General features: G+C 41.8%; 1 protein-coding gene across 4 annotated transcripts in view; it reads right to left on the bottom strand.

Moving 5' to 3' along the window:
* Positions 1 to 954: 954 nt before the first annotated feature.
* Positions 955 to 14,090, bottom strand: part of LOC108249474 (gamma-aminobutyric acid receptor subunit beta-3) — a 64,260-nt gene continuing 51,124 nt past the window's right edge. For 2 of the 4 annotated variants that reach the window (XM_017438879.3, XM_017438881.3), the window contains 3 exons: positions 10,052 to 10,299; positions 9,809 to 9,877; positions 955 to 5,458 (listed from right to left, as the gene is read on the bottom strand). In XM_017438879.3, the coding sequence (XP_017294368.1) occupies positions 5,087 to 5,458; positions 9,809 to 9,877; positions 10,052 to 10,299 (689 nt within the window). In that variant the 3' untranslated portion in view covers positions 955 to 5,086. The remainder of the gene's footprint in view (positions 5,459 to 9,808; positions 9,878 to 10,051; positions 10,300 to 14,090) is intronic. The other 2 variants (XM_017438880.3, XM_017438882.3) reach the window with 1 other exon arrangement.

Here is a 14,090-nt window from a genome sequence, read left to right as displayed (position 1 = left end):
CTGATTTTCTCCTGAGACTTTTTAACAACACCAAATATGAATAAACTTGACAAAAATACAGTAAATACTTCTGGATTTTGAAAATTTACCCAATATATCCCATTTACCTCTAACTGTATCGTTACATATATTTAAATGTACTTTTATCTGTATACCTACTAATCAGATTCCCCATTTAAAATGGAAAATCTTTCCAGATTTGAGCCATTGGGACAATTTGATATGAAGCATCTTTAGATCAAACTTTAAACTTTAGACGAAACCCTCCCCAAAAAGGAAGTTTTGATGCAAAATTAAAAGGTTTTACCCACAGAAGAAAGAGATAAAAGGTTAGAAAGATTTCCTTAAACAAGAGGACAACACAAATAAAAAAATCTTTCCACAAATTAGTCCATGTTTTATTGTCAAAAAACAAACAAAAACAAAAAAAAACTGCGACAGTTCCAGCAAAACACGACAAAAAAATAGTTGCTTCCGTGAACTCGCTGTGAGCAGAAATCAGGACATTCGTGGCGACTGAGCGGAACAGAAAGAGCTCGCGGGTTCGGACAGTCGACGGTAACCTCCGCGTCCGACCTGGCGTCACATTCAGACGCGCCGCTCAGCGTTCGAGTCCCGAGTCCCCGAACCGCCGCCAAGTCGTTGGGTTGGAACAGAAAGCAGTCGAACGCCCTGCCGGAGGGCGTTGTGCTGGTAGTCCTGGTATTGTATCGTCTTCCTGTACAGCATATGCAGATACTTCATGACGTGTCATGCATACTCGCAATACCAAATACACAGGTACAATGTATATCATTTATTTGGTGGTTTAACATGATACTCTATTGGAAAAAAAAGGAAGAGAAACATACAGAGATATACAGTAGAAATCTAAGCCTAAATACATTTTGTGGCAGCACAGAACGTTTCACATTCCATTATGGGACCAAGGCCATACAACACGTGAAGTCTCTGATGGCTGTTTTTTTTTCATTATTTTTATATTTTATATATTTTTAAAATTTTTTTATTTTTTTTTAAATCGGCTCACATGGCATAGAGTAATCGCTAAAAAGGAGCAGTTGGCAGTTTTTGTAAATGAGTTTCGCAGAAGATCCCTTCAAGTTAGGAATTGCTTGCATGCACGATAAACGAGTTTGTAGTTGCAGTTCCCCCCCCGTGTCTTTAGCATCAAAATTTCCACTTTGGAGTTTGGCCATTTTAAAAAAACAAAGAACCCATACATTGAGCTTTTTAAAATCTCAACACATGACCCGACAGTGATAGTTTCAATCGAACTAGCCAACAGGTCAGGAAGAGCTTTCCTTTTTTTCTTCGTCAGGTACAACCGTAGTTCTACACAGAGCAGCTTAAAATCTCTTTGGACAGAGCGGTTTCTGCGATTTTTAACGGCGCTCACCAAACGGTGCTTTGTGCTTCACGGCGAAGTCAAACTTTTTGCTCGTACTGTGTTCAGACAGATCAAATTTGACAGTCAACTTAAAAGAAAAGAAAAACTCACTCAAAGCAATCGGAACCTACAGGAATCTGCTTTACCGTACGGGAAAAAAAGCCGTACGGTTTTGTTGCAATTTTCTTAACATAAACTATATATGTTGAAGCAACCAGGGCAAATCAATCTGTTTTCTGGAGATGACATCTTGAGAAAACAAGTATTTTTAACTTGTAACTGAGAGTCGATTACATCCATCCAGTTTCGTCCCGTACGGTTACCAACCGTCCGTACGGTAACTTCGGGAAAAGACGGTTTGCTAGCTTGAGATACCGATAACTCAAGATAACATCGTGAAAATAATAATTTTAGCCATGGCTTTTCTCGTTTTCCGTACCAGTGAACGCAACAGGGCAGTAATTAAAGTGGATTTTAAAAAAAATTAAGATTTGCTTTGCTTAATGCCTGAACACACCTTGAGCGAAATGCTTTGACTCTCTTCATCAGAAAGTGATGTTTTATTTTTTTCTTTATGGACCTACTTCATGATTGCACTAAACCCCACTTTACACAGTAAAAAACGCGACTCACTTGGATGTAGAATCAACGCAAGCCCTATTATTTATTTATTTATTTATTTTTTTTTAGACTGAGGTCATTCCTGCGCTCGGAAATCAAATTGCATTTGTGCTGCGACAATCCGAGTGCATTACATTCAGTTCTTTGTCTTATTCTAGGCTGTACATGTTACAATTTTCCAGTTTTCTGTGCTCAGACTCACTGTTGTCAAGTATCGTATTTTTTTATATATATATATATTTTAAAACTCTCCCTACGCCTTCTGGCCGACGGTTGAACTGTTGTAACCCATCCCTTTGCGATCGTAGGTTGGAACGGCGCACGGTTTGTCAAAAGACCCTGCCACTCGTCCAAAGTCGAAGATAAATACAGAAAAGTCTTGAAGCCTCCTTATCCGTGTCTCGTCATGCACATGCACAACAAAATCACTTCTTGTTCCTTCTTTTTTTTGTTTTTTTTTTGCTCCAACTTGCCACTCTCAGCGTAAGAATGAGGTTGTGTTACATTCTGATGGAGAAACAAAGACCATGGCTCGTTATCCTCTCCCTGAAAAAAAAAAAAAAATAGATCTAATACATTCAATGCTAGCGTGTGCTTAAAGTTACTCCCCAATCTGGTTAGGGACATCGGCATTGCTTTGTCCTGCTTACAGAGCTCAAATCACATAAAGTACACACAGTCATGCGTTAAAAGTCCCCCCTCTTCCGGTTTTAGGGCCTTATCTTGTCATAGTGAAAACGATCCGGTGACCAGGTTTGAAAATTGTTCAAATCTAGCCTGGAGCGTCCAGGTGTGTGTTAACACAAGGCCAAAGGAGGAAAGACATCAGCAGCGACCTTTAAGAAGCAACCGTTGACGCCCATCAACCTGGGAAGGGGATACAAAGTAATTACGAACAATCTAGAGGGCGTCACTCTACGGTGCGATAGATCATTCGCAAGTTGAAAACATTTTTCCCAGGAACAGTTGTCCCATCAAATTCTCCCCCAAAGGTCAAACCGTCCCAGACTCTACAGGCCTCAGTTAGCGGGTTAAAAATGAAAGATCATAACGGGGCAACTAGACAAAGACCGAACAAGTAGAGCTTGTTGGAAAGGATTGCCAGGAGAAAGCCTATTAAAACAAGATGGCAGCAACATTTAATAAATCTAAACAGATGAGACCACCGTAGAGATGTCTGGCCCTAAAAAAAACAGCTTGTAATAGCCTGATTCCAACAGTCAAGCACGGTGGTGGAGAGGCGATGATTTGGAGTCACTGAGTCGCCCAAGAACTCCTCTGTAGACCAGAGGGTTCTGGAAAAACCAGCTTTTTTCTCGTTGAAAAGCTGCGCCGGGACCCTCGGAGAGCCGAGCAGAAACAAACGTCTGCACACCTCAACGAACTGAAGCAACGTTGTACAGAAGGAGCGGGCCACAATTCCTCCACAACCAAGTCAGCGACGAAGAAAGTCATACAGAAAGCAACTATTTCAAGTCGTGCGTGCTTCTTAATTACGGTGGACTCAGTTTTTCCATTTTTTGGCTTCGTTTTTGTTGGATAAGTAACGGCACAATGGAATCTGTTGTGTATTTTTTGGTCATTTTCAAACCTGGTAAAGACCAAATTGCTCCTGTTATGTCCTGATGCTTAAACCCCAGAACTGACAGAGGACGGACTTTCTTTTCCCCACGACTTTAAAAACAATTAAAGTGGTCCTTCGGCACGGGTCAGCCGACAAAGAAGGAATGTTTCTGGAATGAATTAGGTGCTCAAAACTGTCCAGTCCAATGAACTTCTTCTCTTTTCCCGCTAAATAATCTGACAATTCAAGTCAGAGCGACAATCACAAATTGATCATTTTCGGTTCGTATATATAGTATATATTTATATATACATTGATGTATATACACACCTATGTACTTATGTACAAAATAAATACTTCCACCATACTATCACCACAAAATAATTTGTCTTGAGAAAACAAAGGGAATACAAGAATATAGGGAAATCAGATAATTACTTGAAGACAAGAAGTACAAAAATATTACACTATTTTATGGGTTCAGTAGTAATCGTGTTGCCCAACGGGCCATTGGCAGTTGTTCTGAAATAAATTAAAAAAAGGTTGTTTTTTTTCTGAGGAAGTTGAGTAAATTTGAGTGCAATTCTGTCATGCAATCACGTGAAGCGATCTTTTTTTTTTTTTTTTTTTTTTTTTTTTTTAAAGATAACCGTGGGAGATTGGGGGGAAGTTGGCAGTTTTATTCAGGAGTTGTGCTTGTTCGTCCCTGCCCCGATTAAACCCACGCTTTTGAAGAGAAAGATAGATGCCGGACAGATTCAAAACCTGAGTCAAAAAAAAAAAAAAAAAAAAATTCTTCCTGAAGGAGGGGAAGAGCCTCAAGTTTGAAATTGTCACGTACGGGTAAAAGTTTACCGGATCAGTCCGTGATAAGAGAAGAGTGCAGTAAGTCGTATGTAAATTACCACTACAAACACATACATATTGTTGTTTTTTTGTTTTTGTAAGAATTGTACCATAACCCAAGGCAAAACTACGGCCGATCACCACATGCAGTAATAGTGCATAGCATAACACAGTTTAATGAATTATTAATTAAATATTGCCTGCACCCGACCAACTGAGTTATATAAAGTATTTTTTTTTCTTTTGAATAAAAAAACCAACTCATTTACCCTTGCTGTTTTTGTGTGTTGTTGTCTTCCGTTTTGAAAATACCGTTGTTTTATAACTTGCTGGTTTTGTGCTTTACTATTTACACTTTACCGAGAGAGAAATGGCGGGAAATGAACCGTCACAAGCCCAAATTACAAGACATGGTTTTAAAAATAAAAATACCTTGTTACTAAGGAGTCAAAGACCGCAAATATATATATTTATAAAAAAAAAAGGATTTCGGCGAGAACTTGGTCCAAACCTTAGAAGAATTTTCAGGGTCCCTTTTTTTTTTTTTCGTTTCTAATGCAGCGTTGCAGTCTTTGACTCTACGGAGTCCATCGTGTATAAAAACAACAAAAGGGCAAACAAATCAAATGAAAAGAACAATGAACAACAACAAAAAAATGGTTCAGTCAGACGTAGTAAAGCCAGTAGATGAGGTTGAACAAGGAGAAGACGGAGGGGAAGATGATGCGCGACCAGCGGTCGATGGCGTTCACATCCGTCAGGTCGGGGATTTTGATTTTCAGCTGCGAGGACCGCCTCCGTAGGCGGCTGCGCTTCATCTGGGCGGACCGCTCCAAGGAGTGGCGGCTGGCCGACCGCGGCCCTATCCCGCCGCTCTGCTTGCGGTACTGGATGTGCGACGAGGCCGTGCTGTCCAACTGGACCATGGACTGAGAGTTCCTAATGTCCGCCACGCTGGTCGTGATCTCGCCTCCGGCCACTTCGTTGTGGATCTCCAGGGTGGTCAGCAGGATGTTGCCGTGGCCATGCGGCTCCGCCTGAGCAGATGAAAAACAGATAAACGTATCATGATCACGGATGGACCCTAGCAAACTAAAACAGGATGACATTAAGGGTTAGTCTATAGCACTGGTTCCCAAACTTTTCAGCTTTCGACCCATAAATTAACAATGACAAAGGTGTGTGACCCCATCTGTTGGCTGTTTAAACATCCAAAAATGCTAATAACTCTATTAAATAAGAGCACAATGACAACACAAACAGTCCTAACATCCATTATGTAATTTTTTAAATCAATTTATGATTTGTATTTTAATTCTCTGTCACAATTATATCTTTAAAACAAGGTTTTTAATTGCAGGTTGATATCTGGAGATTATCTAAGGACCCCTATTTGGTGTTGGGTGACCCACATTGGGGTCCCGACCCCAACTTTGGGAATCATTGGTCTATAGGGCAGCTTACTGAAAGTCCTCTGCAACCTGCAGGGCAGGCGTCCAGAAAAGACAACCTTTAAAGTTTACAGCAGAAGAATTTAACGTAACTTTCTGTAGTAGTAGCTGTTCAGTAGGTTTTGTCGATGCATAATTGATTGCAACCTCAAAGAAAAATTAGTGACGACCCGAAATAACCAGTCATATGAAAAGGACGAAGCAAGCTTATCGTCTCCAATGTCTCAAAGTGGTCCAGGTAAAAGAAGAAACTACACATTTGAAGCGTTTTTTTGGACCCAGTTATGCTTTGGTATTTGTAGACAACATTACCAGCGTTTAAACATACGGCTACTTTGGTGAACAGTAACTCTGGTACTGCTTTAAAACAAATTTCTATTTCATAGATGCGACTGTAAACACACTTCAGATAAGAAGTCAGCATCTTATTATTGTTTCTGTCTGTTGAAGGTCAAACGATAGACGATATTTAATTTTCTTAACTCTGACTGATACAGTAATCAATACCAACTTCTGTAAAGTTTCTGCTCATTACATAAAATCTACCACAGCTTTTAGGATATTATCCGGACCTCTTGCTATTGGAGAGTGTGTGAGCATCGCTTATACATTTTTATGTACTGTACAATTTCATAAAAGATTGATTGAATTTGCAAGGAACTTACTGTCGAGGTAAGTGTAACAGAAATGCACCGATCACAGTTTTCCAATTTATGTTAAGCTCTGACTTGATTCCAGTTGTGTCCGATTTCGTTTTCTCTTCAAGTATCGTAATTCACAGCATACAATATATAAACTTTGTCATTTTTGGTTGAACTGAAAATTCAATTGTCGTCAGCCTAATGGTTCGGTCCACGCCAGGCCCTTCGTAATTCCTCGTCGTAGGGTGGGCAGGATATAAAATATCTGAACTACACGGGATCTGAATGACAACAAAATTCACAATGAAGATTGTGACTTTGTGTAAACGTGTCACATCACATCTGAACTTGTGAATAAATAAAATATCAAATAAAATCGAAAAAAAAAGAACTTTATGTGCCAAAGACTGGTTGCTCGAAAAGTTCCCATTTGGGAACTTTTCACATTTTGGTACAAATGGTACCAAATGTGAAAATGGTACAAATGTGTACTATCACATTTTAACCTGTGAATAAATAAAAGAAGAAAAGAAAAGTATTTTTAACAGACAAAAAAACCAAACAAATAAACAGAAAAACAGAACTTTATATGACCAAAAACGTGTTGCTTGAAAAAAAATCCCGTATTGGAACTTTTCACATTTGGTACGACTGTGTACCATTACATTTTAACCTGTGAATAAATAAATAAATAAATAAATAAATAAATAAATAAAATAAAAAAAAATTTCAACACACATAAAAAACGAATAAACATAAAAACAAAACTGTATGTGCAAAGAATTTGTTGCTCGAAAAGTTCCCTTTTTGGGGACTTGGACTTCAGTCTGACTTCTGTCCTCGATCACTGAAGTCTGAATGTTAATTCTTTTAAAAACATTTACCACTTACTAGCTAAAACATTTAAGCAAGACTGTCAGGTAGGTTGTAAAATCATTTCTACAATGAAATGTTATTTTAAGCCTTTTCTAGACATACTTTGAGAAAATGCAACTGTATGGTTACGGTTTTCCATAGGGGACTGATTCAAACAATAAACAAAAAGATAATTTAAAACTCCATGTTGGGGTGATGACACTGAAAAGAACAACACTCAAAACAACAATTAATAAAAGTACTATTTTAAGTCTTTTCAGTGGTATCCATTTTGAGGGCTAACCTCAAAGATCGCTTGGTTTGAGTAATTTCAGTTCCACATCATTGTCAATAAGTTGCTGAAACACAGGAGATGCAGGACTGTACATCAGAATCCATGCTTATGATGAGTGCGCCACAAAAACAGCTCGACAGAAATGAAAAGTACAAATCCATTCCGTCATGCAAACGTAGCGACTGGTGAAGTCCCATTTTAGCTTCTTTAACGGAGAAGATTTGAACAAGTCAAAGTTTTTTTTTTTTTAAATGGCGTTTACCAACACGCTTGTTTCAGTGCCACCTATTAAACATCACATTTTATATAAACGTTTTCTATTTGCACAAAAAGTTATTTGAGCAACTTTTATGCCAGCTTAAGCACAGACTTGATTGTTACATAGATGTTATTGTTTGTTTTCCATTTTAAAAACTAAGGACTATAAGCACGAAAGGTCGACTATGTGCAGCTCCGAATTCGGTGACCGAGTCGATAATCCGTGGCTAGAGCTCCCATTCAAAAGATGGCGGTAAAGATTAAAAACCGTCAAAGAAGACTGCACAAAAAGAAGAGAAACAACAAACTTCGTTTCCTCGTTTGTAAAATGTATCACTTAGTAAAAGCTATAACGTAATACCGCCACCTACTGGACTGGAGTGTGAAACTGTCGACCGCACTTCATAACCTGGTTAATAAAAGCTAAAGGTTAAAAAAACAAAAAATTTCCAGTTTCTCTGATGTCCTCAAATTCCAAAAATACTGGATGCGCTGCCATTTTGGAGATACTTGCAGTGCTAATCAAAGGTGTGTTTGGTTAGAATGTACCAAGAAAGGTTAGAAACCGAAGACGAGAAGCAATATCATAAAAAAATAAATGAATGAATGTATTTAATCGAGAATTCATCCATACAAATCAATGGTTGGTTGGAGTCTGGATCTAGATCTTCTCCTGGCTGCTACATATCCAGTATTGTTGACTATTTGGTCTTGAAACTCAATCCCTACACCTCAAATGACATGAAGTCTCCCAAGAGCTTGGAAGCAGACAATGGTTAGTAGGAGTGCAGATCCAGATCTCCTTCTGGGGATCACCTGCCCAGATGTCGAGAACTATCAGACCTCACGCCAGGTCCCTGCACTCCAGACAAGCTGAGGGTCTTTCAAGGGCATGGCCTGGTTGGTTGGAGTGCGAATCTTCTCTCGAGAATCCCTCACCCAAATATTGTGAACCATTTGATCCTCACGCCAGGTCCCTATACTTCAGAGGTATTTCAAGGTATCGGAAAAAGCCTACAACGGCAGAAATGTGGCTCCGGATCTTCTCTCTGGACTCCAAGCCCCTACACCTATGATGACACGAAGTCTTTCCAAAACTTGGAAGCCTTCAACAAGACAATGGTAGCAGGGGGATCACCTACCCGAACATCGCAAACTGTTTGATCTTCACACCAAGTCCCTACACCTCAGATGACCTGAAGTCTTTCAAAGAATTGGAAGCCTACAAATAGATGTATGGATAACAGGTCAGGGAGATTCAAGCTCAGGTTATTGGTCATTTAGTACAAGTTAGCTTATCCTACTTATAGAAACACCTCCTGTTTTCTGCAAGCATCTGGCAATCTGGCAATCATTAGATAACTTTTTGGTAGTTTTTCCCGATCAGATCGATTTGAGCAACTGTCAGCAGGGTTCAGCAGCACTGACTCAAATGCTTGTTTTATTGCAATGTCTTAAGGCTCCGAAACGGCCAAACGGGAAGGTAGTCGTGCTGTTTGTTGACGGGCGGGAGGCGGGGGGACCTCTGCAGTGACTACCTGCTGGAAGTCAGACGGATTCATGCGCCATGGAAGAAATGACTTCACTGATGAGTTCAATGAGAACGGCTATACAAACAGCATGCATTAGGAATAAGCCCGTAGGTAGATCAAACAGCATCCGACACACCATTTCTCACAATGTAAGCATGGGAATCCATTTCATCAACATGATGTCATGGAGATGTCTTGTTGTTGCATAATTCACGGCATGGATAGATTAGTTTTTTTTTTTGCACCAGTGCAAAAAAAAAAAAAAAAAGAAACAAAATTAACCACATCCATGTCGACTGATGGGCGACGGCAGAGTTGACTGGAGGATTTTTAAAGACTCTCAAAGGCAACTCACCGAGCGTGAGTGGCGAAGACCTTTAACCTGATTGGACCGCTTTAGGGACGCGGTCCTACTACCTGCCTCCTGAGAAGATGAAAATATTCAGCCACATCTGCAGGACATAACCCTGGAAATTGATTCGTAAGTTGGGCATTCTCCGACACTAATGCTTTCCATCAATGACAGGAGAAAATTCTCACCCATCTCGTTCTTAACACTGTCGCACCCGTTGGCGCTAATCTGATGTGGAAAACGTACCCTTGCTGCGTCGTACTTCGCCGCCCTCTCGTTGTTGGCCTTCTCTGCCTTCTCCGCCAGCTTCTTTTGCATCTGAGGGCCCCTTCCGAAGAAGATGTAGTTGACGAAGGCGTACTCCAGAAGGGCCAGGAAAACCATGACGAAGCAGCCCATCAGGTACATGTCGATGGCCTTGACGTAGGGGATCTTGGGCAGCGTCTCCCTCAGGTGGGTGTTGATGGTGGTCATGGTCAGCACAGTGGTGATCCCTATGGTCACGGGGAAAGGATCAACGCGTCAGCGGAGACAAATTTAGGTTTTTGAATCGACTAAATTTCGACCATATAGCTTGATCGCTACTGTAAATCGTCAAAATTGACATAATTATTCACATATTAACGGTACATCTCATCATTTGAAGCAGATGGGTCAGTTTTACCTGAACACGGAGGTCACTGTGAGGAAAAAAAAACAAACAAAAAAAACAACCAAAATGTCTGTTGCCATAGAAACATGGATATTTTCGGAAAGAAAGTATTTGCTTCTGCTGTTAGTGAAGAACTGAATTGACCCAGTGGAGGAAAAAGAAAAAGTTAAAAAAAATAATAATTATGCTGCTCTGTGATTGCCTTCCTGAAGTGCTGCCGAAACGGAGAAGCGTGGAGGATGATGATTCTGCTCGAGCACTCATAGAACAATTTGCCGATTCCTTTCGCGTTCGATCTCATTCGACCCCCTTGAGCACAGTGGAGGTGGACGCTTCACCTCTGCTTCATTGAAATTCAAAGGTCTGCCTCAAAAAAAAAACACCCAACAGCCCATTGGTCACCCAGCAGAAATAACACATTTGAATAGCGGCGCATGCTTTTTTTTTTCACACCTTGTAAGCTTACATTGCAGAACGAGATGCTGACATGTACTCGTAAAATGATGAGAAACTAGCAGTGGCCTGGAGTCAACACACTGGAATATAATATTTGAATTCATCCTACTTTAGCTGCTAGACCATCATTTGGATTAACCTGCAGAAGTGTACATGTTTCCATAGGCAACATAAAAAAGTACAGTTAGGCTAAGCTAAGCTAATATCGTGATATTTTGCGGCTTTATCACGATACACATGACAGATCGCACTCATTTGCTTTGCGGTTGGGGTGTGTGGTCTGATAGACAGTCTGTGTTAGGAGTTTTTTGCAATTTCCCAACCGGAAGACTAAGGAAGCTCTCTCTCCGGGTCAAGGGTGAGCCAGGGACGGATGGGTGTGCAACTGTCCGCAGCGTCTGCATCTTTAATGTCGGACAAACAACTCCGACAATAATCTCGACTCGAGTTTCGGGTTCGTCTGCTCCAACTTTCGGGAGTGGGGGAGTGTGTGCCCGGTTTGCGCTCGCCCGCACTCACACCAACCCTGACCTTCTGCGACGCAATAAAAAGCGTCTTATCCCATTACAGATTTACCCCCCCTCCCCGCCGCCTGTTCATTTTCTCGTGCTGGATGTGGCGTGGCCGCTCACATAACGGACACGACTTTTGGCGTCTCGGCGTCATAAAGCAAAGCGAGTGGACAAGGAACAGTCGTGGGGAGCGGGATAGCGAAGGTCAATCTAGCCCTTAGTGGGATTTATTGGCACATTACAAGGTTAGTGCGGCTCGTGTATGTGCTCTACGTGTGAACGAGGACCCGTGCACATGCTTCCTGCCTCAGACACTCGTTTTTTTTTTCCTTTGTACTTAACAACAGCCTTGTTCTTTATAGGTGTTCTCTCAGCTGAGCCATTATTCTCTGTCCTTCACTCCTCTTTTGTTGCCTCCCTCCTTGTTCGGACAATTTAATCAAGGGGCCAGGAGTCCGTTGGGCCTCCCCTGCTTTTTTCATCAGGCCTTTTTGTTCTCTCCGGGGAGAAATCTAGTTTCGCGGGGGGGTGGGTTCTCTTTCCATCTTCCTCGCCTACGGCTGGCTGTCTCGTTCCATTGTCCTCCCCCCCCCCCTTACCCCCCTCCTTTTTCATTCTCAATCACACGGCGCAGCTTTCTGTCCCCTCCACTCGCAGGCCACCATGTGCCATTAGCAAACGCAGCCCAGCGTCATACGAAGTGGAAGGTATCACGTCGAATCCAATCAAGCAACTAGAACTTGTCATTTTATGAGTCTGCAGCTGAGGAAAAAAAAATATACAGAGGTTTTAAAGGTCCGTAGGATCATATTGGGATCTTCCGTTACACTAAATGTACTCCCGTGCACCCAACTAACGCCCACACCTTGACTGCTCACATAATATGATTACAAACGAGGGGCACGACTCTGGGAAAGGGCTGCAACTAGATTAGGGCACGAGCGGGTAATTTGTAACTTTGCAGTCCTTCGGAATGGCTCGGGGAAAATGAGATTCTCCTTCAAACAATTCAATTGTTTGCCTGCTGCCTCCTTGGATTGATTTCCCACTGATCATTACACCGCTCTTACCGGCAGGTTGGCACACTTTCCTTCACGATCAATCCGCCTGCTGAGAGCTCTCCGCGCACCAGGAGAGAAGCTGAGTGGACCGCCGGATGCTTCTCAGCTGTCTAAAGGCCCGCGCCGGATATCGCCGCCGTCCATTTGCTCGCGAACGCGCCAAACCCGACGAGCGCTCCCGAGGCGCGCGCGGTAATGACCGGATATTGCGAAGGAGAAGGAGAGCGGGCGGCAGAACCGACAAAGGGGGGCCGCGCATCAAAAAAGGGACTCTCGAATAACAAGCAGAGACGGATGCTGCAGCACGGTAATGGATAAGAGCGTGTTTTCCAAAACGCATTACGTTGTGTTAAGGTCATTATCGGTCCATTATCTATCCATACGCGGAAGATTGACGAGCCAAAGTGGCAATCAGTTAACATAGGCCAGATTGAACTGTTTGGCCCCGGAGGCCAAGCTTTACAGCAGGGCCCACGACTGACCTGCCATCTCCGGACCCATAAAAACCTCAGCTTCCATCCCACACAGACAGCCGCGCGTCGAAGCAGAGCTGGAATCAATCAGCGGCATCCTACAGGTGACAAGTTATTTGCACAGCAGCGGAGAGCTCAGCATCTCCGGAGACAATACAGTATTTCATCTATTTGTTTAGTTTCGGCCAGAGTGGCTGCGCGACTATGAGGAAATTTCTGAAATTGAAGTTGTGTTAAGATGACTGGCAGACTGATACATTCAGGGCAGGTATACGTAGGTATGTTTGCATAAAACAGACGTCGTTCGGTTGCAAAGCAAGGGACAAACTAAACAAATGCATCAAAGAGGTGTAGCATTATGTCGTTTTTGGAAAATGACGAAAATCAGGCCCCGGATTGGCAACCCGTTCGCCTAGCCTTGGTAAAACTAAAACCTTTGCCGCAACTCGTAAGGTACTAAGTGCTGCCAACTATCAAAGTCAAAGGGAGTATCCCCTTAAAAACCAAGTCCAGAATGGGAAATCAGTAGTGCCAAGAAGAGCGATCAAATACATCCTGGCCAGATTTATACCCGAAGCTTGGTCATGGATGCAAAGGGTCAAGGTGAAGGCATCTTGCACCCACAGACAATTAAAAGTCTTTTGTTTGGGGAAGCATTGGGTTTCACAGTGACTGGGGTTTTAGGATGATTTAGAGAACCTTAAAACCAGCAGTGGACGAAGTACTCAACTATAGTAGTTGAGTAAAAGTATTGATACTCATGGTCAAATCAAACTCAACTACAAGTAAAAGTTGCTCAGTCAAAACTGTACTCAAGTTGAAGTACTCACTTTTGAAAATACTTAAGTATTCAAAAGTACAAATTAAATGTTCTAATATCAGTAATTTTGCAGAACCTTGTAACTTTCAGAAACCACCTGATGTATCGACGCATAGAAACACTCTGCTGCAACTTCTACACCACCTGTAAAGAACTTCAGCATAAATATGCAACAAAAAAATAAGGATTTTTTTGTCTAAAAACACATCAAGCCAGAGATTCTTTACGGAGCCGAGGTTTAAGGTTGAATCTATTACCACGAAGTAACGACCAGCTTCCTATATGTGTAGTGGAGTCAAAGTTATAAGTCG

The sequence above is a fragment of the Kryptolebias marmoratus genome, linkage group LG23 (assembly GCF_001649575.2).
Source record: "Kryptolebias marmoratus isolate JLee-2015 linkage group LG23, ASM164957v2, whole genome shotgun sequence".
Lineage (NCBI taxonomy): Eukaryota > Metazoa > Chordata > Actinopteri > Cyprinodontiformes > Rivulidae > Kryptolebias > Kryptolebias marmoratus.
The sequence above is the reverse complement of the archived record's forward strand: the minus strand, read 5'-3'. Positions and strand labels throughout refer to the sequence as shown.